General features: G+C 39.1%; 1 protein-coding gene across 2 annotated transcripts; it reads left to right on the forward strand.

Annotated features, from left to right (window-relative positions):
* Positions 1-158: 158 nt before the first annotated feature.
* On the forward strand, positions 159-27,993 carry DCLRE1A (DNA cross-link repair 1A). Of its 2 annotated transcripts, none has more exons than XM_060171248.1 (9): positions 159-1,823; positions 5,388-7,007; positions 11,824-11,957; positions 13,497-13,615; positions 15,952-16,092; positions 18,790-18,935; positions 19,907-20,061; positions 24,075-24,164; positions 27,416-27,993. In XM_060171248.1, the coding sequence occupies exons 1-9, from the start codon at positions 1,361-1,363 to the stop codon at positions 27,452-27,454; spliced, it is 2,907 nt and encodes a 968-aa protein (XP_060027231.1). In that variant the 5' UTR covers positions 159-1,360; the 3' UTR covers positions 27,455-27,993. The 2 variants fall into 2 exon arrangements, with proteins under 2 accessions (XP_060027231.1, XP_007520073.1); XM_007520011.3 differs by having other exon boundaries at positions 177-1,823; positions 24,075-24,216.

Genomic DNA, 27,993 nt, shown 5'->3' on the forward strand with positions numbered 1-27,993 from the left:
ATTCCCAGGACGGTCGTTAAAATAGGGTTCCAGGCCACCCCGCCCAGGTGAAGCCTCGCGCCATAGCGGAGTCTGCACTTTCGGAGCGGCAGATTCGGCAGGAATGCCTCTGGGTCAGCGTTCTAGAAGTCCCCCAAGAAACAATTCCTTCACCTTCTCTTTGCAAGACAGCGGGTCTCAGAACACACATATTTAAAAAACAAACAAACAAAAAAGCCACAATAAATTCGTTGGACTTAGAAGAATAGAGATTTTCATTCTTTTCCAAGTCCCGCTCTGAAAGCAGCATCAGACGATTCGGCACTCATTTGATACCGGGAAGCCTTTCCCGCCAAGACACGGAAGGTAAAAGCCGGGTCGGGAGAACCTCAAGGGAGGAAGGAGACTTTATAACTTTGGTGTAATTTTCCAGTGCCTTTGGCTTAGACATGGTTACAGTGTGTGGTGGTGCTCCTGTGCTGAAAGTGCGGGCGCGAACAGTTGTCAGCCGGGCCCGGAGGTGGGGGCCGGGGGCGGAAACAGCTGGCGCGGCCCCGCGGGTGCGGCTGCAGATGCGGTTGCAGGTGGGCTGCGGGGAGCCTCTGGGCGCTGGTGTCTGCGGCTTCCAAAAGGGAGTGTCCGGATGGCTTTGGGTTTTGTTTTTTTTTTTTTGGAGGGGTGGGTAATGGTGGAATAAACCAGCTGCAATAGCAGCTCACCTGATTCCTGGCTGGACTTGGAGACCACTCCTTAACCTTGCATGTCCCTGAGTGTAAAGAGAAGGCAGGACCCTGGGAGGGAATCAGGCTGATGAAGAGAGAGATCAAGCCACCTCCTGGGGAGATCACCTCTAGGATGGGGTGTTAGCAGTACAGCCTCCACACGTTGTGTGCTCACTGTACACATGCTTGTTCATTGCTTCTGGAGGAAGACGTTGGGCTGACCCAGGGAAGTAAAGATGTGGAATATCCAGGGAACTTTTTTCTTTCCTTTTTGCATACTACACACCTTTTTTTTTTTTTTTTTTTTTATCATGGTGTGACTAGTGTCACCAGTGTATTGAGATATTTACCTTTTAATGTCTGGAACACTTCATGGGCCAGTTCCTAGGGGCTGCACTTTAGTTTGTGAATTATTTGGGTCATCATCCACATGAGAGAGCTGACCTGAATGCTACGACGATTTTTTTCAAAGCTTGCTCTAAGATTAAGCTGTTGAACCTTCCCATTAGTGCTTACTTTTCACAGTATTACTGCTCTGGGAAAAGACTGAGCTACTTGAACAAAGTGATTACATTAAACTTTTTTTTTTTTTTGTAACAAGAAATAGGCCCTTCGGTCCCTTAAGATAACTACTTCTTTAATGATAAAGTCATTTTACCATGTTCGAAGACAATATTTTGGAAGAAGACATCTGGGAATACAAATCCAAAACAAAGCGAAAGACAGTACATCCAGATCGGTGCTGTGACAATACTCCAAAATCTGTTGAAAACACAACGGATGCGAAACGCCAACCAAAGCGAAACAGAAAAAAAAGAACCGTAGAAGCTAAAGAGAAGGCAAAGGACCCGGAAACATTCCTTGGAGACACAAGTAGCCAGACCTCTGTAGCTTCTAGTCAAAGTTCTAGCTGTGGAGATGGCATCCAGCATTCCCAAGACAAGGAGATCACTCCCCCAAAGCGATCTAGAACTCACAAAAACAAACAAGTGTCTCCAAAGATCCGTCCAGTTTATGAGGGATACTGTCCAAATTGCCAGATGCCCTTTTCTGCATTGATAGGTCAGACGCCTCGATGGCATGTTTTTGAGTGCTTGGACTCACCATCACTCTCTGGGAAAGGTAAGATTACCAAAAAAAGGAAATGGTTTATGCAGTGTTAAATGTGTCTTTCTGTCTCTTTCCCTCTCTATCAGCCTTTTCCCTCTTGATTTCTGACTGACTCTATCCAATAAATCAATAAGTAAATAAAGATAAATTTTAAAAATATTTATTTATTATGAGAATGACAAAGAGGCCCTGCATAGTGGGGGAGGTGGCTCAGTGGTGGAATGAAGAACTTGATCCTAGTACCACCCAGGATAGAATGATACCCTGGTTTTCTCTCTGCTATCCCTCATCCCCCAACCTCTCCCCCCCCCAGGGGGAGAGATGTCAAGGCCATTTTTATCAGTGTCAAGGCCATTTTTATCAATCTAGCTAAACAAGCAATCATAAAGAGAGATGAGACTGTATGTATAAGTTGTTTATCCTAGAAGAAAACAAAAGCATTTTATTCCTCTTGATGAAGAGTAAAAAGGTGACAGGCAGCAGATATAATTGTAAGGGAGAGAGGTCAAGCCACCTCCTGGGCAGGTCACCTCTATGATGGGGTGGGTGTTAGGAGTGCAGCCTCCACAGGAGCCGACTTCACAATCTTTGAACGTTGTGTGCTCACTGGACACTGCTTGTTCATTGCTTCTGAAGGAAGATGTTGGGCTGACCCAGGGAAGTAAAGATGTGGAATATCCAGAGAACTTTTTCTTTCCTTTTTGCATACCACACACCTTTTTGATCATGGTGTGACTAGTGTCACCAGTGTATTGAGATATTTACCTTTTAGTGTCTAGAATACTCCATGGGCCAGTGGCAGGTGGGCAAAAAATGGTGTCAATGTATTTTATGAAAGTCCATAATCGGGACTATTATTTTTCATAAATGTGACTTGAGTATATATTCTCCATAATTTACTCTCACAGCGACCACACAAGACAGTTGGTCTTGACACTCTGAAAATGATACAGTATCTTAAACACCTTAGCCATTTTGTTACCTTTTATGAAAAAGACTTTTATAAAATGATGGATATAGTTCAGTCTTCTAAATCAAGTTTACTAAATTCATCCTCCTAGTTTCTATGAAGAGGAACTGGAAAATAGTCTTAGATGATTAAAACTGTCAAATGATAAATGAAGTAATATTTTTTTATTTTTCTTTGAAATGTACAGTATTTATAATGTTTTGCATGTAAAAACTTTTACTTGTAATACATGAGTGGTGGGTTAGTATGATGATTAAGTTAAAGTTACATGTTTCATATGTAGGCTTTAAATCTCAAGGAATTACAATTTCATAAAATAAAAAAAATTGCTTATTTTGACTTTCATGTTAACTGTGACTCAGTACACATTTTGTTATTACTATAGTTCTCTTTTTAAACAATGCATGAAGATGCAGAACTCTTTTTAAAAAAATGGGCACTAACCTTTCTTATAAAAGTACAGCACAAGGAAGTCCTATCAAAGACTAGTAATTTGCACGAAGTAGCTTGCAAATTAGAATCAGAAGTCACACTCCCAGGGTAAGTACCTCAGAGTAAAATAATGTCACCTCCAAGAAATTTTTCTCTGACTAAACTTTTTTTTTTTTTTTGCCACTGACATTATCACCGTAACTCAGCACTTGCCCACTTCCCAGTGGCCATTTTTTTCTTCCCCCTTCATTTCTTCGCGATAGAGGGTGAGAGACAGAGAGTTACTGAGAAGTAGAGAGACAAAGAAAGAATTACACCCAAGCACCGTTCCATCACTCATGAAACTTCTCTTCTACAGACACTCCCCTAGGGTGGCCAAAGGCACTACCTGGTGAGTCCCCTGCCAGCCCCCTCCACTGAACAGATTTATATTTATTCGTAAGTGATGGAGGGAGAGAGAGAGAGCATAATGCTGCTCAATTCTGGCATAAAACAGTGCCAGGTATTGAAACTGGCGCCTCAGGGAGCAGAATTTCAGATGGATTCTTCTCTGACTCAATTCCAAATGAACATCTTTTGGAGGGTTTAAAAATACATCTTAATGGGGGGGGGGGGAGAAAGAGAAAGAAAGAATGAGAGAGAAGCGGAGCATCTAGGATATATAATACCAAGGATCAAACTCAGGAGCTCATGCTTGCAAGTCTGTCACTCTACCCACTTCACAACCTCCTGGGTTTTCATGACTGTAGTTTATAAGGTAGTTTGCAGTGGTTTTTAACTAATGAAGTCTCATAAAACCAATGGAGGGGTAAAAAGGGAATCATGTTTCATAACTCTTAGAAATTGAAATACGTGCATACATTCTGTGAGACAGTTACATGTGTCCTAATCATAATGGTGTGACAGAGAATAGTTTCAGATTTCCAATCGTGGAGTAGAATCTAAAATGCTCCAAGTATGAAGAGCTATAATCACTTCACATTGCTATGGTTACTGGATACATTGTGAATAATGTAACTTCTCCATTACTATAGTTGTCATAAAAGTTTTCATAAACCTGCGCTGCATATTAAGATTGAAAAAAAAAAAAGGTGCAGCTATAGTTCTGGGAGAGATTTCTGGCTCCCTTTTTATTTAGTGCCTGAACAATAGTAACTAGTGAGCTAGTGAACCTGGCTGTGCTGTTTTGTAGTATGTATGTATGCATGTATGTATGTATTTATTATTGCCAGTGGGGTTATTGCTGGGGCTTGGTGTCTACAGAGGAATCCATCACTCCTGGTGGCCATTCTTCTCTTCCTCTCACCCTCTCCTCCCCTGCCCTCCCCTCTCTTCCTCTTCCTTTCCCATCTCTTCTCTTTTGCTTGATAGGACAAAGAGAAATGGAGAGGGGAGAGGGGAGATAGACAAACAGACCTGCAGCACTGCTTCACCACTCATGAAACTTCTCCCCTACAGGTGGGATTTAGAGGTTCGAACCTGGGTCCTTGTGCATGTTAATGTGTGCACTCACCTGAGTGTGCCACCGCCTTACCCCCTTGTAGCACCTGTTTCGAAAATGACAATTTGAAATGACAAGTTGACAATTTGAAAAGAAGTTCAAATGTGAGTTATCAGGAAAAAAAAAGGTGTTAATCCATTTTTCAAAAATTATTTTTGAAAAAAACATCATTATCAAGTAAACAATGTCAAGGGTCAGAAGATAGTTCATCTAGTAGGGCACATGTCCTGCTATTATCACAACCCAGATTCCAGAACCCTGGCAGCACAGGGGAGTGCCACGATATGAGACGTTCAATGGGAAAGAAATATCTCCCTACCTCTGTCTCTTTCTGTTTCTCACTGCCTTTCTCTCTAAAATGCCAAAGAATGAAAAAGTCAATCCTGGAGTAGTGAGATTGAGAATATACCACACACACGCACGCAAAGATTGCTGCAAAGAAATTTAAGAACATTGGATTCAGAAATAGTAATGAGCACCTAGCGAAACTGTACTAAACTAGTGTTATTTCATCACCACTCCTTTGATTGGGTAATTAAGGTAAGTTTTGCCCCAAGGTCTCAAAGTAAGACTGGTGACTTTCCACTTACACGTGAACTTGTCATACCAACTTTGCTTTCATAGAGCCCATTCTCTGCTTTGTATTTCCAATGCCTTTTATTACATATTTCAGAATGTCCTGATGGTGGTCTGTGCTCTTCAACAATTCCTTCTCACTACAAGAGGTACACTCACTTTCTGCTGGCTCAAAGCAGGGCAGGCAGTAAGCCTTTTAGCAGTCCAGCCCACAGGTCAGATGACACTTTCAATGAGAATACTTCAGACTTTCATTATCGGCTTGAGAAAAGTTCACCTTGTCAGAGACAAGTAGAGAACTTAAAAGATATTTCCGCTGATGCGCCCTTGGTGACACAGGATCTCAGAAATTCTCGGTCTCCAGCAGAGACCAGTAAAAAGATCTCTTCTTTGACAAATATCCAAACTTCTCAAGCAACTCAACAATTAACAGAATTTGTTGTCAATGACAAACCAGTTAAGATTGTGTTGCCTCTTGCCAGAAACAGCCAGAACTGCTCTAAACACACAGATGCGCCACTGCCAGAAAATGATGAAATCTCCTATTCTCCACTCGAAAGTGATGAAGAAACTTACAATATAGATGAAAAGCTTGATGATTCCCAGCAAGAACTATTTTTTACAGAAAATTGTAGAGATGGCAGCCTAGACGATGATAACAGCAGAACTGCTTGGTTTACAAAACTCCCTAGTTTCTTACCGAAGAACCAGGATCACTGCTCTGCAATGAACAGCTTATTAATTCGAGATAAATACAATGAAGAGTTGTATAACAGTAACACCCTAAATAATTCCTCTCAATCTCTTTCCCAAAATGACAGTATTAATTCATGGGATGACCCAGCATACAGTGATGATGATTTTTTGTTTTCACCTGTCTTGGTTGAGAAACGTGCTTCTTCTAGCAGTCAAGCCATCAGAACCAAACCTGATAAGCCAATATTTCACGCATCACAATCAAATAAACAGAGACAGGTAGCCAAAGAAACAGCTGACTACAATCAGACTTCTCCCTTCCTAAAGCCCAATATGTCAAAACCTTCTCTAAGCCAGGAAAGACAGAGTCTTTCTTGCCCTCCAACCCAAAGTAAAACTAGAGAGCCACCAGGTAAGAACTTCACTGCTAATAACAATTCAGATTCAAAATGTCTTTCCAAAAAGCCAACAGAGGATATACTGTGCAGCAAAACTGTAGTATTAAATGAAGAGAAACATTCTAATATTCTCACAGCTGAGTGTAATGCATCACACCCTGCTAGCAAAGTGATGAAGCAAATGGATATAGGTGTGTACTTTGGATTACCACCCAAAAGGCAGGAAGAGAAGCCCCAGAGGATGAGTGCATTGGAAGGGATGGACTCAACTCCAGCTAGCAGTCCTAAGGAAAAGCGATCCCGGCAGTGCAAGAGGAAAGCAGAAAAATCTTTAAGTGACTTAGAATTGGATACAAACAGTTTAAATGAGAGTCAACTGGAACTGCCAAATCAGAGGCGAAAGAGACGGAAGAGGTCGGATAACCTACAGGAAGGAGCACATCGGAAGAGATCAGATGACCTTTTTAATAAAGCAGAATCGGAAGCAGTCCATTTTAATAAATACAGAAACTTGAAGGAATCAGCCACAGGCAGACAGTTGAAAGGGAACACAAAGATCTCAGAGTCACCTACTGCAGGAGATTTAAGAAAAAGGACATGTCCCTTCTATAAGAAAATACCTGGTAAGATGAATTATCAATCATCTTGTTATGTATTTTTCAATTTTATGCTTATTACCCATGTTGTATCTGAGTCTGTGTGTGTATGTGTGTGTGTGTGTGCATTAGAAAACACCGTTTGTGTACATCATTGCACCAGTTTTGTTTTTTTAGTTTCTTTATTGGGGGATTAATGTTTTATATTCCACAGTGAATATAACAGTTTGTACATGCATAACATTTCTCAGTTTTCCACATGATAATACAACCACTAGGTCCTCTGTCATCCTATTTGGACCTATACTCTCTCCACCACCCACCGCAGAGTTGTTCACGTTGGTGCAATACACCAACTCCAGTTCAGGTTCTACTTGTGTTTTCTCTTCTGATCTTGTTTTTCAACTTCTGCCTAAGAGTGAAATCATCCCATATTCATCCTTCTGTTTCGGACTTATTTCACTTAACATGATTTCTTCAAGGTCCACCCAAGATGGCCTGAGAATGGTGAAGCCAACGTTTTTTGTTTTTGTTTTTGTTTTTTTTTTGAAAGAAGATTTATTTATTTTATAAGTGTGAGAGGAACAGAGAGATGGTGAGGGAGGGGAGGAGGGCGAGTGCTTTTGCATATGTGAGTCCAGGTTTCAAATCAAGGACCCCAACCATCCAAGTCCTCTCTACCAGCTGAATTATATCCCCAGTTGTTTCTTAATTCTAGCTGAGTAGTATTCCACTGTGTATATGTAACACAACTTGCTCAGCCACTCATCTGTTGTTGGACACCTACCTGGGTTGCTTCCATGTTTTGGCTATTACAAATTGTGCTACTAAGAACATAGGTGTACACAAATCTTTTGGATGTGTGTATTGGGTTCCTTAGGATATATCCCCAGGAGAGGAATTACAGGATCATAGGGTAGGTCCATTTCTAGCCTTCTGAGAGTTCTCCAGACTATTCACCACAGAGGCTGGACCAATTTACATTCCCACCAGCAGTGCAGGAGGGTTCCTTTGACCTCACAGCCTCTTCAGCATTTGTTGCTGCTACCTTTTCTGATATATGACATTCTCATAGGAGTGAAGTGGTATCTCATCGTTGTCTTTATTTGCATTTCTCTGACAATCAAGGACTTGGAGCATTTTTTCATGTGTTTCTCTGCCTTTTGGATCTTTTCTGTGGTGAATATTCTGTCCGTGTCCTCTCCCCATTTTTGGATGGGGTCATTTGTTTTCTTGTTGAGTTTGGCAAGCTCTTTATATATTTTGGTTATTAAACTCTTGTCTGATGTGTGGCATGTAAAGATCATCTCCAATTCTGTGAAGGGTCTCTTTGTTTGGATGGTGGTTTCTTTTGCTGTGCAGAAGCTTTTTAATTTGATGTAGTCTCATAGATTTATACTTGCTTTAGTCTTCTTTGTAATTGGTTCATTTCATTGAAGATGACTTTAAAATTTATATGGAAAAGAGTTCTGCCAATATTTACCTCTAAGTATCTGATAGTTTCTGGTCTAACATCCAAGTCCTTGATCCACTTGGAATTTATTTTTGTGTTTGGTGAAATACAGTGATTCAGTTTCATTCTTCTGCATGTTTCAACCCATTGTTTCCAACACCATTTGTTGAAGAGACTCTGCTTTCCCCATTTAATAGTCTGGGCACCTTTGTCAAAGATTAGATGTCCATAGGTGTGGGGCCTTACTTCTGGGCTCTCAGTTCTATTCCACTGGTCAGTGTGTCTATTCATGTTCCAGTACAAAGCAGTTTTGATGACAATGGCCCTATAGTACAATTTGAGATCTGGGATTGTAATGCCTCCAATTCTGTTCTTTCTTCTCAAGATTGTTTTGGCAATTCTAGGTCTTTTCTGGTTCCAGATAAACATGTAGCATTGGTTCTATTCTCTTTAAAAATGTGGTTGGGATCTTGATGGGGATAGCATTAAATTTGTAGATGACTCTGGGTAGTATATTCATTTTGTTGATATTAATTCTTTTTTTTTTTTAATTTTTTTTAAATATTTATTTTATTTATTTATTCCCTTTTGTTGCCCTTGTTGTTTTATTGTTGTAGTTATTATTGTTGTTGTCGTTGCTGGATAGGACAGAGAGAAATGGAGAGAGGAGGGGAATACAGAGAGGAGGAGAGAAAGATAGACACCTGCAGACCTGCTTCACCGCCTGTGAAGGGACTCCCTTGCAGGTGGGGAGCCGGGGTTCGAACCGGGATCCTTATGCCGGTCCTTGTGCTTTGCGCCACCTGCGCTTAACCCGCTGTGCTACAGCCCGACTCCCGATATTAATTCTTCTAACCTATGAACATGGAATATCTTTCCACTTCTCTATGTCTTCTTCTGTTTCCTTGAGTAGTGACTCATAATTTTCAGTGTCCAAGTATTTCACTTCTTTGGTTAGGTTTACTCCTAGATAATTTATTGTTTTTGTTGCTATAGTCAAAGGAATTGATTTATGGATTTCAACTTCTAACTTAGTGCTTGCATAGAGGAATGCCACTGACTTTCGAATGTTAATTTTGTAGCCTGACACCTTACTGTATTACCTGATGATTTCCAAAAGCTTCTTGCTGGATTCTTTAGGTTTTTCTATGTATACGATCATGTCATCTGCAAATAGGGAGAGTTTGACTTCTTCTCTTCCAATCTGATTGCCTTTAATTTCTTGCTCCTGCCTGATTGCTATAGCAAGAACTTCCTACACTATGTTGAATAATAATGGTGATACTGGGCATCCCTGTCTAGTACCTGATCTGAGGGGAAATGCTTCCAGTTTTTCACCATTGAATATGATGTTGGCTGTAGGTTTGCTATATATAGACTCTACTATATTCAGGAATTTTCCATCTATTCCCATTTTTTGTATTGTTTTGATCATAAAGGGATGTTGTATTTTGTCAAAGGCTTTCTCTGCATCTATTGATATGACCATGTGGTTTTTGGTCTTGATTTTGTTGATGTGGTGGATCACATTGATTGATTTACATATATTAAACCAACCTTGCATGCCTGGGATAAACCCCACTTGATCACGATGAACAATCTTTTTAATATACTGCTGTATCCTGTTGGCTAGAATTTTGCTCAGTATTTTAACATCTATGTTCATCAGAAATATTGGTCTGTAGTTTTCTTTTTTGGTTGTGTCACTGTCTGCTTTTGATATCAGAATGTTGTTGGCTTCATAGAAGCTGTAAGGGAATATTCCAGTGTCTTCAATCTTCTGGAAGACTTTTAAAAGTAGAGCTATTAGTTCTTCTTTGAAGGTTTTGTAGAATTCATTTGTAAAACCATCTGATCCAGGACTTTTATTCTTGGGAAAGTTTTTGATAACTGTCTCATTTTCATTAGCTGTGATGGACCTTTTCATGTTATCTAGTTACTCTTTACTTAATTTTGGAAGTTCACAGGTATCTAGGAAATCACCCATTTCTTACAGGTTCTCTAGCTTGGTGGCATATAATTGTTAATAGAAGTCTCACATACCAGGGTTGGGCGGTGGCGTAGTGGGTTAAGCGCATGTGGCACAAAGCACAAGGACCGGCGTAAGGATCCCGGTTCGAGCCCCCGGCTCCCCACCTGCAGGGGAGTCGCTTCACAGGCAGTGAAGCAGATCTGCAGGTGTCTGTCTTTCTCTTCCCCTATCTGTCTTCCCCTCCTGTCTCCATTTCTCTCTGTCCTATCCAACAACGAACAACATCAATAATGGCAATAATAATAACCACAACGAAGCTACAGCAACAATGGCAACAAAAGGGGGAAAAATGGCCTCCAGGAGCAGTGGATTCATGGTGCAGGCATGAGGTAAAAAAAAAAAAAAAAGAAGAAGTCTTGCATGATATACTGAATTTTTGCGGTGTCTGTTGTAATGTCTCCTCTTTCATTTATGATCCTATTTATTTGGGTCTTCTCCCTTTTTTGTTTTGTGAGTCTGGCTAAAGGTTTGTCAATTTTGTTTACTCTTTTGAAGAACCAACATTTACTTTTGTTGATCTTTATATGATTTTGTTATTTTCAGTGTTAATAATTTTTAAGTCCTCTTGGTTGACTAATCCTCTGAGCATTAAGTAATGTCCATCCCTATCTTTTTAAATTTTATTTCTTTTAAAGTCTGTCATGTCAGATATGAGAATAGCTGTTCCTGCCCCTTTTTGTGGGCCACTTTTTCCTTTTTCCTTTTTTTTTTTTGATTCTAGGGTTATTGCTGGGGCTCAGTGCCAGCACTACGAATCCATGAATCCACTGCTCTTGGAAGCTATTTTTCCCTATTTTGTTGCCCTTATTGTAGTTGTTATTGTTGGATAGGACAGAGAGAAGTTGAGAAATTGACAGAAAGAAATTGAGAGAGAAAATTGAATTGGGGATACAGAGAGGAGGAGAGAAAGACAGACACCTATAAAGACCTGCTTCACCTCTTGTGAAGTGACCCCCTGCAGGTGAGGAGCTGGGGGCTCAAACCAGGATCCTTATGCAGGTCCTTGCGATTTGTGCCATGTGCACTTAACCTGCTGCGCTACCGTCCAGCCCCCCCCCCACCCACTTTTTCCTTTCTATTATACATGATAGGACAGAGAAATTGAGATGGGGAGGTAAGGTGAGGCGGGAGAGAGAGAAAAAAAAAGAGAGAGAGAGAGAGAGAGGAGAGACAGAGATAGAAAGAGGAAGATCCCTCCAGGTGTGCTTCACCATTTGTGAAGCATCTCCTTGCAGGTGGAGCATGGTGGCTTGAACCAGGATCCTTGCACACAGTAATGTGTGCACTTAACCAAGTACTCCAACTCCCAGTCCCCTTTAGCTGTTGTTTAAGCTGCCATGTGATCATGTTCATTGCAGGAACTGGCTTTACCGTTGATGCCTTTCAGTATGGATTGGTTGAAGGATGCACAGCGTATTTTCTCACACATTTTCATTCTGATCATTATGCTGGATTGTCCAAAAAGTTCACTTTTCCAATTTATTGTAGCGAGGTAAGTTTTACTATTCTAAATCCTGAATTTGTAGGTTATAGTGAATTTCTACAGAGTTGGCTAAAAAGAATATAATTAAACTTAGAAGATCTATCATTCTACTAGAAAAGAGGAAGCAATTCTATAAGGAGATTGTTTTTATGTATTAAAGAGATGTATTTATTTTTATAAGTAAAAGATAGAATAGAGCACTGCTGTCAGAGCTGGCATATTATAACCTGGATCCTCTGGGGACCTCAGCCATTACCACTACACACACACACACACACACACACACACACACACTAAAATTAAAAGAGTTACTGTGAATGAAGTGAGTTAAAGAAAGAAATATGGCCTCAGGTATGGAAATGATAATTACTTCATGCCATAATAAAAACCTAAGCTGATGAGAGATAAGCAGGGAGTGTGGATCGACCTGTCAACACCCATGTTCATCAGGGAAGCAATTACAGAAACCAGACCTTCCACCTTCTGCATCCCATACTGATCCTGGATCCATACTCCCAGAGGGATAAAGAATAGGAAAGCTATCAGAGGAGGGGATGGGATATGGAGTTCTGGGGGTGGGAATTGTACCATTCTTATCCTATGGCCTTGTCAATATCTCCATTTTATAAATAATTTTTTTCAAACTAAAAAAAAAAAAAAACCCTAAGCTGAATTCAGCACATGTTCATAGAGTGTCTAAAAAGATGTTCAAGATGTAATACACAACTTCAAGGATTGAAGGGGAATATTTCAGAGCAAACATTCACAAATAATACCAACATGGGGTTGGTATTTCAGCAGCAAAGGGCCCGGAAGTCAGAGGAAGGGAGTGCTTTGCTCTGCCCCAAAGGGTAAGTAATGGACAAGATGAAAGAGACACTTGAACTTATCTTAAGGTGAATGTTTTAATGCCTCCTGCTGAGGACTCTGGCTAGAAGTTGGTTTAGCCATCACGACATCTTTTTTTTAATATATATTTTTTTAATATATTGGCTAGAGACAGAAATCGAAAGGGAAGGGAGGGATAGAGTGGGTGAGAGACAGAGAGACACACCTGCAGTGTTGCTTCACCACTTGTGAAACTTTCCCCCTGCAGGTGGGGACCTGGGGCTCGAAGCTGGGTCCTTGCGCACTGTAACATGTGCTCAACCAAGTGCGCCACCACCCGGCCCATAACCATCATGACATTCTTGAATTATCTTCTTTATTAACTAAATAACTGGGACTTGGGAAGCCAAAGTGGCATGCCCCATGTCACAGAGCTAGTGATGACAGAATCTGTATTTGAATGCAGGCCTACTGGAGAGAATAGTGCTTGTGTACAGGCAAAACATCTGAGAAATATATTCATTCCAGACACTTCAAAGAATTCAGAATATTAATACATAAAGAGGAATAATTATAGAGAAATCCAGAGAAACAGGCAAGGGCCATGTCACAATATATAGTGTTGTTTCTGTATTTAGGAAATGCCATGTAGCGTTTTACTGTTTTTCCTTGCTAGAAGCTATTACTGCTTATCGGCAGTAAGCACATTCTGTTTTGCAGATAACTGGCAATTTGTTGAAGAACAAACTTCATGTTCAAGAACAATATATCCATCCATTACCAATGGACACCGAGTGTGTAGTGAATAATGTTACAGTTGTTTTGCTTGATGCCAATCAGTAAGTATCAGAACCTTACCTTCATGGCAGCCTGCTTTCTAATATTTAAAAGAAGCACACATTGGCATGTTTTTTAAAAAAAAAACTTTAAAACTAAACAAACAAACAACAAAAAAAAACCCACACATACATTTTTTAGTTTTTGAAATATTTTATTTATTTAGGAGAGAGAGAACCAGAGCATCACTCTATGTATGTGTTGTCAGGGATCAAATATTGGGAGCCCCATGGCAATCTATCCACAGCACCACTTCCCAGGCCACAGTTTTAAGAACTTTTCTTGTATTAATATGCTTGCTGTTTTGTTAAACATGCTTCTCTTTAAGGAAAAAAAAAGAAGAAAAAAGGTGTATTTAGCAGAATCAAAGAATAAATGTAGCAAGAGCCTTTAGATACTACCTAATCATATTTTGTTGAGTTAAAATTATTGTGCTTGCCAGGTGAGTCTCCGATTTATTTTTGAAAAATTATTTTGAAGTGGTGGGGGAGACAGTATAATGGTTATTGAAAGGACTTCCATTTTTGAGGCTCCAAAGTCCCAGATTTGATTGCTTGCACCCTCATAAGCCAGAGCTGAATAGTGCTCTGAAAAAAACAATTTTTTTGAAATAATTGCTGCTGTTATTTATAAGATAACCTTTTGCCATTTTCTTTCATCCTTTATATAAATGAATAGCTTGCACTCTATTGTGCAACGTTCTTTCCTGAAGAGGGCCTTTAGACTTTTGAAACTAATTTGTCAGATTTTTTTTCTCTTGGGGATGGTTATCATTTCCCTTGTAATGTGTTATTGATATTCATGTTCCCCAAAATGCATCTTATCAACTGTGCTCCTTTCTGGTTTTGATAGATGCTAGCCTCTTGTGCATCAGACATTGTAGATGCTTAGAAAGACATAACATGAAGACTATGTAGATTTCCTAACGTCCAGGCCAGTAGTCTTTCTTTAGGCCACCTAAAGTTTTTGCTTGCTAACTTTGTTTGCTGGCTTTTTCTCTTTCTTTTTTTTTAAATTTCCAATTATGACAACTCAAACTGTTATTTTTAAAGTCAGCTTTATTAAGATATGATTGACACAAATAAAATGGACCCATTTACAGTGTTTGCTGAATTTTGGTAGAAGTACACACAAGCATAACTTCTGCCTAAATGTAATAACAAAAAGTTGAACTTGGGGGCCAGACAGTGGCACGCCTGGTTAAGCACACCCATTACAATGTACAAGGACCTGGGTTCAAGCCCCCTGGTCCTACCTGCAGGGGTAAAGCTTCCTGTGGGCTGCAGGTGTCTCTCTGTCTCTTTCCTTCTCCATCCCCCTCTCCCCTCTTAGTTTCTATCTCTATCTGATAATAAACAAATTAAAATATTTTTTTAAATAACAAAACGTTTTTTTAAAAAGCTACGCACAATAAATAAATAAATAAGTTGACCTTGTTCCATTCCAGTAAATCCCCACTCTCCCATCTCTGACCCAAGAAACAATTGATCTGTTTAGAATAGTCTTTTCTGGAGATTCATCTAAATAAGATTAGTATCTTTGCCTTTTTGTCCCATTTTTGTCACTCAGAAACAGGGCACAGTATTTTTTCTTGTGGTCTCTTTGAACAGAGCCAAGGATTTTTGTGAAGGATGAGCCCTACATGTGTGGTACCATGTGACTGACCTCAACTGCTTGGACTCTAGGATTCTAGAGCAAAAACAGGTTGTCACCATAGGTCACACTGGTAACTTAAACTATCTGTTCTAGCTAGTAACATACGGCTCAGTGCCTCAGACATACACAACACACTGCATCAGAATAGTCCAGTGAGTCAGACTTCACCCCTCCCTGCCAAGGCCAGCCAATGGAAGACTAATCCATAGGCTTTTCTGGGACTGGTGGTGGCGCACCTGATTGAGCACACATGTTGCAGTGTGCAAGAACCCAGGTTCAAGCCCCCATCCCCACCTGCAGGGGGAAACCTTTGCGAATGGTGAAGCAGTGTTGCAGATGTCTGTCTCCCTCTCAATCACCCCCTTCCCTCTCTATATCTGGCTATCTCTATCTGATAAATAAGTAAAGATTATTTAAAAATTTACAAAAAAGATAGACCTTCCTTGGGAATCTTTGCAGTTTAAGAAACCCAGGCCTTTTGAATCAGTCCTTTCCCACACAACAACTTTTTCTAATTATAGAAATGTCTATAAGCTTAAGTGCTGTGTTGCCTCCGTAGTATGATACTTTGTCATTGTGGATAGCTAATGAAGTAGGCCAGCGTGTTGCTATTGAAACAACTGTTCTTCCTTACAGTGCTTTGCCTGTGTTAATACTGATCCTTTGAAATGTTTGTGTACAGTTGTCCAGGTGCTGTCATGATCCTATTTTATCTTCTTAATGGCCATGTTATCTTACACACTGGAGACTTCAGAGCCGACCCCACCATGGAACGTTCTGTGCTTTCAGGCCTGAAAATCCACGCACTATACTTGGACACAACGTAAGAGAGGTGTTGCATGTGTGTCCTCTTTGCCCATTGACAGAGTTTGCCCTTGTAGTGAATAATTTGTCCATTCTCTTATGTAATCACATTGATGGCTTATTGTTAAGTCTTATTTCAGAGCTCTTGTATCAGAGAAATACTTTCTGGAAAAAAAAAATATATATATATACTTAAGCACTTAACTGGTTTGGGATTATGTGTCTTAACTGAAAACGACTTGATGTTTTTCGTAACTTCCCTCTGAAAAAAACATGGTTTATGTGAAAATCTTGTTACTGAAACAAAGGAAGAGAAACTGGGGGTTGGAACACAGTTTAGGGAAACACCCTTTTATATTATCCTTTTGAAATACTTATACAGCTGTTAAGTATAATTGTCAAGAGAAAACAGAACAAAAATGTGATTATGTTTATGAGGATTCAAAATTACTTTGTTCTCTTTAAAGAGTGGTTCGTGAGTGACGACTTTGAATTACTAAGTGCCATAAACACAGTAGTATCAGTCATTTTCTGTTAACTACATGTTAAAATAGCTCATCAACTTATTAGAAATGATGTCTACTTTTTTCAGCCTTTTTCAAGAAGTGAATTTGGATAGCATATTTTAGTAAAAGATAGATTTCCTTCCTCTCTTCCTCCCTCCATCCCTCCCTCCTTCCCTCTTTCCCCTCTTTCCTTCCTCCCTCTTTCCCTCCCTTCATTCCTTTCTTCTTTTTCTCCTTCTCCTCCTTTTCTTTTGCCACGAGGCTTATCATTTGGGCTCAGTTCCTATAGATGAATCCACAGCTCCTGGTGGCCTTTTTTCCTTTCATATTTTTATTCGTAATGTAATTGATAGGCTAGATATAAATTGAGAGAGCAGGGGAAGGTACAGAGGGACACAGAAAAAGAGAGACACCTGTAGACCTGCTTCACCACTCATGAAGCTTCCCCTTGCAAGTGGAGTGGTGGGTTTCGAACCTGGGTCCTTACACATGATAATGTGTGCTCTCAGGTCTCCATAAAAGTTGGTTTTTCCATGAATTTTCCTACACTGTCTAATCTTCCAATTTTTTTTGATGTTTTAATTATTTTTTGGTGAAAGGACCTAGGCATAAGCCCCTGGTCCCCACCCAAAGGGGAAAGTTTTGTGAGTGGTGAAGCAGTGCTGCAGGTGTCTTTCTTTCTCCCTCTCTATCTCCCTTGGCCTTCTCAATTTATGGTTGTCTCAATCCAATACATAATAATAATTAATGAATTTTTTAATGAGATGTTTTTAAAATTCTTCTTTTGTTATTTAGTTCTGCTCTATACAGAATTTGATGGGGGGGGGGGGTTATTGGCGTAGGTTTTCACAGTAGAAAAGCCTATGTCTTTCTCTATTCTGATGACTGACCAGCAAAAAAACCAATTTTAAAAGTTAGGAAAAAATGTGTTGCTTTTAGTTATGTACTTAATGAGGTTTTTCTTTTAGAGCATTTATTGCATCTTCTAAGAAGAGATCATCATAAATACTAACGTAAATCTACTTCATGAATTCATGTTTACTTCCATTAATTTTGTACATTTCTTACTAAATCAAACTTCTTAGTCCAGAGATAATTCTTGTCAGTAATTTTTTGTTTGGTGGTGACTAGGTTTTTTTTTAAATTATTTGTTTATTTTTCCCTTTTGTTGCCCTTGTTTTTCATTGTTGTTGTAATTGTTATTATTGTTGTTATCATTGTTGGATAGGACAGAGAGAAATGGAGAGAGGAGGGGAAGACAGAGAGGAGGAGAGAAAGACAGACACCTGCAGACCTGCTTCACTGCCTGTGAAGTGACTCCCCTGCAGGTGGGGAGCCAGGGGCTCGAACTGTAACCCTTTCACCTGTCCTTGTGCGTCGCGCCATATGTGCTTAACCCACTGTGCTGCTGCCCCACTCCCGGTGACTAGGGTTTTAAGGAAAAGATATTGAGGTCTATAACTCATAGTTGGGACAAGCAGTGGTGCACCTGGTTAAGCACACACACTACAGTGTGCAAGGACCCAGCTTCAAGCCCCTGTTCCCTACCTGGCAGGGGGAATGTCACATGTGATGAAGCAAAACTACAGGTGTCTGTCTTTTGTCTCTCTCCCTCTCTGTGTCACCCATTTTGTCTCAGTTTCTCTCTGTCTTTACCCAATAATAAAGTAAATAATTCATAGCTAATAAGCTGACTCGTGAGAGAGATTCTTGAATACAAAAGACAATTTTTTTGTTTGTGGGTGATTAAAGAAATAAAAGAAAAAATAAATAGAAAGCTATATTGAAGGGGCTGGGCTGTGGTGCACCTGGTTGAGTGCACATGTTACCGTGTACAAGGACTCAGGTTTGAGCCTCCAACCCCCAGCTGCAGGGGAAAAGCTTTGTGAGCGGTGAAGCAGGTCTGCAGGTGTCTCTCTGTCTCTCTCCCTCTCTATCTCCCCCTACCCTCTCGGTTTCTGGCTTTCTCTATCCAATAAATAAAAAGGTAATTAAAAAAAGAAAAGAAAGCTGTATTGAAAAAGCATAATTCCATTTGGGATTATTACGAGCAGGTAACAAATAGTGACAAGCAGTGAGATTGTTGCAGTGGTGTTTGTGTTACGCAGTCATCGTGTATGATTTGCTGTGGCTTGCTTTCTGCACTAGCATCCAGCCTACTGCTGTGGATTTCTTGTGCTTTTAATTTGTACTGTATCTCCACATGACAGGTACTGCAGCCCAGTATACACTTTCCCATCGCAGCAAGAGGTTATCCAATTTGCCATCAATACTGCCTTTGAGGCTGTAACTCGAAACCCACGGACACTTGTTGTCTGTGGCACTTACTCTATTGGAAAAGAGAAAGTCTTCCTAGGTAGGTGGAAGCTGTATCTAATTTACATTCATGTATTATAAAGATCAGATTCTTTGTGCCTAATACCCTTTTAGACTCTATTCTTATACTTGCTAATCATTTCCTGAAACAGTTGACTAGTCCCTTTGAGAATGAAGAGAAATTTAATAGAATTTGTTTCATTTAAACTTTGAAAGGCTTACTTTAGTGGAAACATTTGATAAGTGTGTTTATAATAACTGATATTCTATAAAATATTTGTAAGTGGATGTCCATATTTATGAGTAAAATGCAACTAATATTTTAATAAACTGTGAAAGATGACTAAGGTATTCCTTGTGATAATCATCAGTTATTTGAGAAAAGTGTTTTGATTTTTGCTTCTAAATGATTTCTGGGTCTGCAAATATAGCTTGTATAGCTAGTAGTGTTCCATTTCAAATATAGTCACCTAATGTCAAATGTTTACATTTAAAGTGACAAAGCCAAGATTTTTTTAAACCTTTTTTAAAAAATTTATTTATAAAAAGGAAGCGCTGATAAAACTATAGGATAAAAGGGCTATACACCTCCATGCAATTCCCACCACCATAACTCTGTATCCCATCCCCTTCCCTGATAGCTTTCCTATTCTTTAACCCTCTGGGATTATGGACCCAGTGTCATTATGGGGTGCAGAAGGTAGAAGGTCTGGCTTCTGTAATTGCAAAGCCAAGATTTCAATGCCTCCAGATTTGGCCTCTGCCCATCCTCTGCCCCTTTCTCTATATTTTTATAAAACTATGTCTTTAAAAATAAAGTTTTTAGCTTTTTTACAATTTTGTCCCACAGTGACGAATAGAATTATTTGGCCTTTTTGAGGTAGCATGTCAAAAGTGTGAAATGATTTTTTTTCATGAATTCTTATATAAAAAACTTGACAAAGTAGTGATTTTACTATTTTCTCCTATAAGTTATAATCTTCCTACTCTTGACTTTTCCTTCGTCTGCAGCCATTGCTGACATTTTAGGTTCAAAAGTGGGAATGACCCAAGAAAAATATAAAACACTGCGGTGCCTCAATATCCCAGAAATGAATTCCCTCATCACCACAGACATGAACAGCTCACAGGTTCACCTTCTCTCAATGATGCAAATCAATATCAAGGTAAGAGTCAAGAGTTCTGTCTTTGTTGGCATGGGTCAGAAAGATAATTTGATGATTATAAGCCAGAATACCATTTTATCTGCATTTGTAATTCACTTGTAATAGAGTTGTATGTTGTAAACTTTGCTGCAAAAAAAAAAAAATTAAGGAAACTTTAAAATATTTTCAGTTATTTTGTGTGTGCACCACCACATAGATGAATTCAAGTGTCCACTAGGAGTTCAGGGACTAGAAAACTGCCATAAGGGGGAAATTAAAATGGGGAAGTTTGCAACGATCAAGTATTCAAACCTACTTTAAGATTATTTTCCTGGGAGTCAGGCGGAAGCACAGTGGGTTAAGCGCACATGGCCTAAAGCGCAAGGACCAGTATAAGGATCCTGGTTCGAGCCCCTGGCTCCCCACCTGCAGGGGAGTCGCTTCACAAGCAGTGAAGCAGGTCTGTAGGTGTCTATCTTTCCCCCTGTGTCTTCCCCTCCTCTCTCTATTTCTCTCTGTCCTATCTAACTATGACGACAATAATAACTACAGTAATAAAACAACAAGGGCAACAAAGGGGAATAAACAAATATTTTTTAAAAAAGATTATTTTCCATTTATTCCTGGGTGATTGGGGAAAATGAATGGAGAGTTCTGAGGAATCCACAGTCTTAGATTAATATTAAACTACTTTAATGTTAAGCCCCTGTAACATTGATATAAATTAGTATCTTATTTGCTTATGAGGGTTAAATGAAATAGTGGAAATATATCCTAACATCATTCCTTTTATGATGTTCATGTTTCAAAAGGGATGAAGTAGTAGTACATACTACACTGTGAATGAGCCTTGAAGTGAAGGTCACATATTGTGTGATTTCATCTACAGGAAAAATCCCAAGTAGGCAAATCTATTGAGATAGTAAATAGGTTAGTTGTTGCCAGGGGTTGGGAGAGAGGCAGTGAAGAGTGACTGCTAATAGCTATGGTATTTTTTTGGGGGAGGGGGTGATGAATTTGTTCAAGATTTAGGTAGTAGTGATGGTGTACAACTTAGTGTCTATGCTAAAAACCACTGAACTGACTATGCTAAAAATCACTGAAATCACTTGAAGACTGGCAGTTATAATAATTATAATAATTATAATAATATGTAATGACAATTGATACTTATAATAATAAAGAATGAATAAATGATTAGTGAGGAAGGGGAGGCAGGAAGCATAAAGCATGTCTGTGAAGAGGAACCAGGAAGTGGATACCCAGACATAGGTTGGTGGGTTTGCTAGCTGTTACACAAGAGGATCTTTCCACCAGGAGAGAGGTGGAGAAATAGAAAAAGGGAAATGATGAGTGAAGGATTCAGGGAAAGATATGGCAACATGAGCAGAGAGAGTCATTCATTGGCCTTAAACTTAAACAAGAAGAAATTTCAAACAAACTCAAGTACTTTTTTGAGGAAATTTGGATTTACAAGGCAGTTGTTACTACATGAGTATAACTTATCTCCTCTTGATAGGTGTCTCTACACCACTCCCACCACCAACTTTAAGTCTTTCTCTCCAATGTCTTCTCAATCCCCACTCAGCTCCCCCATTGATTTATTTACTGTGAAAGTGAGGAAGAATGAGAGAAAAAATAGAGAGAGAGGAAAGGAGATAGAGTGTGCAGAGCATCGCTCTGGCATGGGCTCTGCTGCTCAGCCCCCTCTGGGGTTGTGCAAGTACAGTTTTTAATGCAAGAATTTAGTTCCCAGACATATTCATTTTGAAACTATGTGGCTTTTCTTGAGGTTAAGGTTGTTGGCAATGAAAGGACCTGTATTTCTCATCAGTTGTTTGAATTGCCTTTGAGAGCCCACACCCTTCCTCTGTTAAAACTGATCAGATAGTGCTATTGTTAAGAGTTCTGATCTTCAAAACACAGGTGGAACCGGGCTGATGTATGCAGCTGTATTTTAGTTATGACTTAAAGCCAATTATCTTACTAGTCCTAGCTGGTTTTGCTGCACCAGAGCTAATGACTTCTTGTGGAAATGCAAACCTGATAACATTTACAAGATTTCCAAGACTTGACTTGAAAGCCTTAAGAATCCTATAAACGAGGGTGGGGAAAGAGAAAGAATCCTATAAACACTACCACTCATACTAGCCAGTTCAACATCCCGAGATCAAATGTGTGATATGGATTTAGTAACCATTTCAAATTGAATCAGTTGACTGAATGCAGTAAAACATCATCATCATCAGAGCATAGCTGATAATTTGCATATTGAAATTGTCTAAGGAAGATGCTGAGGGCATGTACATATATCACAAATTAGTTCCTAAGAAACAGAGACACAAGTCAGAGGTCAGAGACTTTATGTCTATCATTCTTATTCAAGTTCCTTATAATAATAGTTCTCCAACTGTGGTTAATGAAAAATTATTGGCTGTTGGCAGTCTTTTCTGAGTATTTGGCTTACATGACAATACCATGTTTTTGTTTGTGGCATAGATTAATTGCATGTTTATGTTTCATTTGTCTCATTCAGACAGAAATTACTTCTCACTTAGTTCTTTCAAGTCTTTTTGCAGAGACAAATAGGAATGGTTATGCTGGATGAGCACAGTGAAAGCTGGACTCTTGGCTTATGATATTGTATATATAATTGCTCCAAAATTGAGAAAATCTTCTTTGCTTGTGTGAGGAAAAGGAACAAAAGAGTAATGATTGTACAAAGAACATTACATTGCCTAGATCCCAGGTGCCAAACCTGATAACTTTCAGGGCCTGGAATCTTGTAATGAAACCTTAAGTTATTGAGTTGTCAGAAAAGTCACAATGCATTTTTGTGTAGAAAAACATAGCAAAGGGGGTGGGGTGGTAGCATAGTGGGCTAAGCCCACGTGGCTCAAAGTTCAAGGACCGGCATAAGGATCCCCATTGGAGCCCCTGGCTCCCCACCTGTAGTGGGGGTTGTTTTTCTTAAGCGGTGAAGCCAATCTGCAGGTGTCTATCTTTCTCTCCCCCTCTCTGTCTACCCTTCTCTCTCAATTTCTCTCTGTCTTATCCAACAACAACATCAAGGCAACAATAACCATAACGACAACAACAAGGGTAACAAAAAATGGGGAAAAGGAGCAATGGATTCATAGTGCAGACACCAAACCCCAGCAATAACCTTGGAGGCAAAAAAAAAAAAAAAAAGGAAAATACTTCATGACTTTTCTGACAGCCATATATGTGTGTGTATATATATATATGTATACACACACACACACATACACACACACACACATATACATAAACTTTTCTCTATGGGTACAGAAGTTGGTAAAAAAAAAAGTGACTTTAATGATAGATATTCTTGTATTGACTTCAAATTAATAAAGTGTTGAAACAGAAGGAAAAGTTTTAATTCACCCATAATTTGGGAACAAAGCTTATTATTTCTGATTAGAGTAGTATGAGAAGGTTTTAAATGAGTCTGGTTCTAATTTAAGGGTAGAAAGGTCTAGGCGCCTGAGAATAGTGCTACTGAGCACCTTGACAACGTGTGTGTGTTGGGGCCGATGCCATTTTTATTCAATTATTTCCATATTCTATTCACCTGTCAGTTCTCTGTTGGTGTAGATACATGTGGAGATATGCTTGGAAGGATATTTACCAATGTGAGTATTATTTCTAAGACCAATGTTCTTCAGAGATATTAGTGTCTGTAATATTGTAGTAGTATGTCTAATATCTGAATACTAGATTTGAAGAGGTTTTGTGAGCTGTTCAGTGAGTTGTAATCTTTAATACATAATTATGCTCAAAGTTGCCTCATTTTACCTTTGATTTCAGGCAACAAATAAATCTTGTTAAACTTTATATAAGTAAAGGGGAAAGCTTAGTTTCTAGTGATATGTTATTGTAGACACAGCCCAGTTATTGCAAGCTGGTGTTTACCAAAGAAAGATTCCTTGTGTCTGCGCTAATGTGACATCTTTAAGTTGTTTTATCCCACTTCTCTGGTCATTAAATAATCATCCTTTTTAATTTCACAGAGTTTACAGAGTCATCTGAAGAAGTATGGTGGGAAATATGATCAGGTCTTGGCTTTTCGACCTACAGGATGGACCCATTCTAACAAATCAGTGAGCTTAGCCGATGTTATTCCCCAAACCAAAGGAAATGTCTCAATATATGGTATATTTTTCGACCTTTAATGTTTATAATTATTGCATTAAAAAAAACAACTGGATGCATAAGAAGGTAGTTTACCTGTTGAGAATAATGCTTACCTTAAATATGCAGGAGACCCTAGGTTTAAATCCCATGAACAACGCTGGAGGAGTTGTGTGGATTATGGTAGTTAGTGTGCAGTGGTGTGACTCTGGATTGGGCTGGAGGGCCTAGCAGCAGTGATATCACACATGAATGAAAAGAAATTAATTAACTTCAGAAACCATTTTAAAATTAAGATTCAAGAAAAGCAGCCCCCCCCATTTTTTTAAAATTTATTTTCCCTTTTGTTGCCCTTGTTGTCTTTTTAAAATTATTATTGTTGTTGTTGTTATTATTGTTGTCATCCTTGTTAGAGAGGACAGAGAGAAATGGAGAGAGGAGGGGAAGACAGAGGGGGAGAGAAAGATAGACACCTGCAGATCTGCTTCATTGCCTGTGAAGCAACTCCCCTGCAGGTGGGGAGCCAGAAGCTCAAACTGGGATCCTTCTGCTGGTCCTTGCACTTTGTGCCACCTGCGTTTAACCCATTGTGCTACTGCCCGACTCCCGATTTTTTTTAAATAATATTAAGAATTTGGGCTCTGCAAAAAGAGTTCACTCAGATAGTGCACCCCGGTTTTGCCATACTTTCAACCTCAGTTTAGGTCTGAACACCCACCACGTCAGAGGAAGCTTTAGTACTGTGGTGTCTCTCTTTGTCTGTCTCTGTCTCTTCTACCTGAAAATGTTGACCCAGAACAGTAAAGCCCCAGTGACAACAAAAATTCAAGAGTTTCAAATTGTTCTACATATCCTAAAACTGTCCCTTTAGTACATTGTAAACTGATGTAAAGAAGTAAGGGTGTACTAACAGACATTGATAGCACAAATAATTTCATTGGTGTCATCAGTGATGGCCAGAGGAGACTGTAGAACTATTAGAAAGGCAAGGCAGTATGCTCATTTAAAAAAAAAATTATTATCTTTATTTCTAGGATAGATACAGGCAGAAATTGGGGGGGATAGAAAGGAAGAGCGACAGAGAGAGCCCTGTTTTACTGCTCCTGAAGCATTCCCCCTGCAGGTGGGGACCAGGGGCTCGAACTTGGGCCCTTGCACATTGTAACATATACACTTAACCTGGTGCGCCACCACCTGGCCCCAAGGCAGTGTGTTCATACACTGAGAGTTTAAATGGCACTGTGATACAAAGCAGGGAGATTGGATAAGAAGTGACAGCAAAGTCCAGGGAATTTAATCAGTATGACTTGCATGCGTGAGGCCCCACAGGTTACAGGGCCAGTTCTTGGCACCACCTCATGCAATATCTGAACAGTGTTCAGGTCCTCTCTTCCTCTCCCTTCTCTCTCATAATAAATACATCTTTTAAAAAAATAAGTGGGGTGTCTGGCTGTAGCACAGCGGGTTAAGCGCAGGTGGCGCAAAGCACAAGGACCGGCATAAGGATCCCGGTTCGAACCCCGGCTCCCCACCTGCAGGGGAGTCGCTTCACAGGCGGTGAAGCAGGTCTGCAGGTGTCTATCTTTCTCTCCTCCTCTCTGTCTTCCCCTCCTCTCTCCATTTCTCTCTGTCCTATCCAACAACGACGACAACAACAATAACAACTACAACAATAAAACAACAAGGGCAACAAAAGGGAATAAATAAATAAAAATAAAATATTAAAAAAATAAATAAATAAAAATAAGTGACAGCAAGAATTATCGATTTGATTTTGTCTTATTTCTTGGAGGCGATTTACCATTGTCCTCAGAAGATGGCTTTTTAAAACAGTGACTTTCAAACGGGCCTCTTCTCATTCTTTCTTGTATTACATGATCTTCAGCAAAGATAACAAAAAGGTTCTTAGGATTCAGTTTTGCTTTTACATATTTTTTTAATGTGTGTAAAACTTGGGAATTGAAATCTGATCACTTAGTCTGGAAATCAGGAGTCTTTTGCTTATCTGTGTTCAAATTGCTTTCATGTTTATTTCATTATTTTTTCTGAAATCCATAGAGGAGAATTAGTTAAAAAAAAAAAACTAATTTGTAAATATGACTGAGGCTGTGAAGTCCCAGGTTCAACCCTCTGCACCACCATAAGCCAGAACTGATGAGTGTTCTGGTAAAATATATAAATAAAATATATTTATAAGATTTCATAGTACTTATAAGATTTTATAAGATTTATAAGGTATGGTTTTACACGTGTGTGTATGTATGTTTGTGTGTACACAACTCATAACACCCATCCCAAATGTTCCCGTATCCCCCCGGTAACCACCATAATCTTCACAAAATCTAAGAAATGGTTTTGTTTTGTTCCAAGTCTGTATGCTTTAGTGATTTGTGTTTCACATGAGTAAAACCATCTGAAAGTTAGTTATTTTTGTTTTTACATCCATTTATTTAACTGAATTGCCTCCAGTTCCATTCATTTTCCCCTACATGATGCAATGTCTATTATCTGTCTTAATTACAAAGTAGCATTCCATTGAATACATGTCACTTAATTTCTTTTATCGAGGCATCTGTTGATGGTTATTTAATTTGCTTCTCTATTGAAAAAACAAGCAAGCAAAAAAAAAATGTGGCTATTCTTGTTCTTTGTAGATACACCTTAAGAGTAGCATTGCTGGGTCATAAAGTATTTCCACTTACACTTATATTAGGACACACAGTACTATTCGCTGTAAGGGCTGCACCAGTCTTGCATTCCCATCAACAGTGTAATGGAGTTCCTTTTTCTCCACACCCTTGTCTGCATTTGTTATTTTTCAATTTTGTTGATTAGGCTATTCTCACAGGTGTATGAGGTTGTATCTCATTGTAGTTTTTAACTTGAATTTCTTTGATACGTAATGGAAAGCATTTTTCGTAAGAATGCGGACCACCTGTATGTCCTCTTTTGAGAGCTGTCGACTCAGCTCTTGGGCCACTTTTTTAAGCATTAGCGGTTTTCAGTGTCCTGAGTTTTGTGTTGTTTTAATGTTTTTAATTTTTTAATCTATAAAAGATATTAATATCTTCTTTATTAGAAATCAACCACCAACCAGTCTTTGGCAAAAGAAATAATAATACTCTGGATTGCTTATTGCTTTTCATCTCATTTTGTTTTGGACTTGTACATTTTTTTCTCATTTGACTTTCACTAGCAATATCTTTTCTTTTGTGTTCAGGGATTCCTTACAGTGAACATAGCAGCTACACAGAATTGAAGCGTTTTGTCCAGTGGCTGAAGCCGCAGAAAATCATACCTACTGTGAATATTGGAACTATAGAATCTCGAAAAACAATGGAGAACTATTTCAAAGAGTGGAAAACAGAAGCTCGATATTGATGAGACTTGAAAGGACTCAAAATAGGCATGCCACTTAGATGTAGCCTGTTAATAGTTACACCTCCAGTGGTAAGAAACACACTTCATGTGGGGGAAAAAAACTTCAAGAAGATCATTTATATAATTGATTTTCCCATTCACTCTTGAATAACATGGCCATAGTGCTGAGGAAGTCACAGTGTCACAGTAATAACTGTGACCTCAGCACCCGGAATTTCTTACCTCGCCCCATGGGGACAGTTATTTTCTACAACCAAGGAAGGTATAGGAATCAAAAGGATTCCCAATATTTGATGAACTAGATTGAATTCACGTTATGTAAGTAGTTATAAATCTTTAAATGCATTTAATATGGGAACATATTTTTCATGAAATAAAAATTATGATATATTTGATTAAATAAAAATGTAAAATTTG

Source organism: Erinaceus europaeus, chromosome 14 (genome assembly GCF_950295315.1).
Source record: "Erinaceus europaeus chromosome 14, mEriEur2.1, whole genome shotgun sequence".
Classification (NCBI taxonomy): domain Eukaryota; kingdom Metazoa; phylum Chordata; class Mammalia; order Eulipotyphla; family Erinaceidae; genus Erinaceus; species Erinaceus europaeus.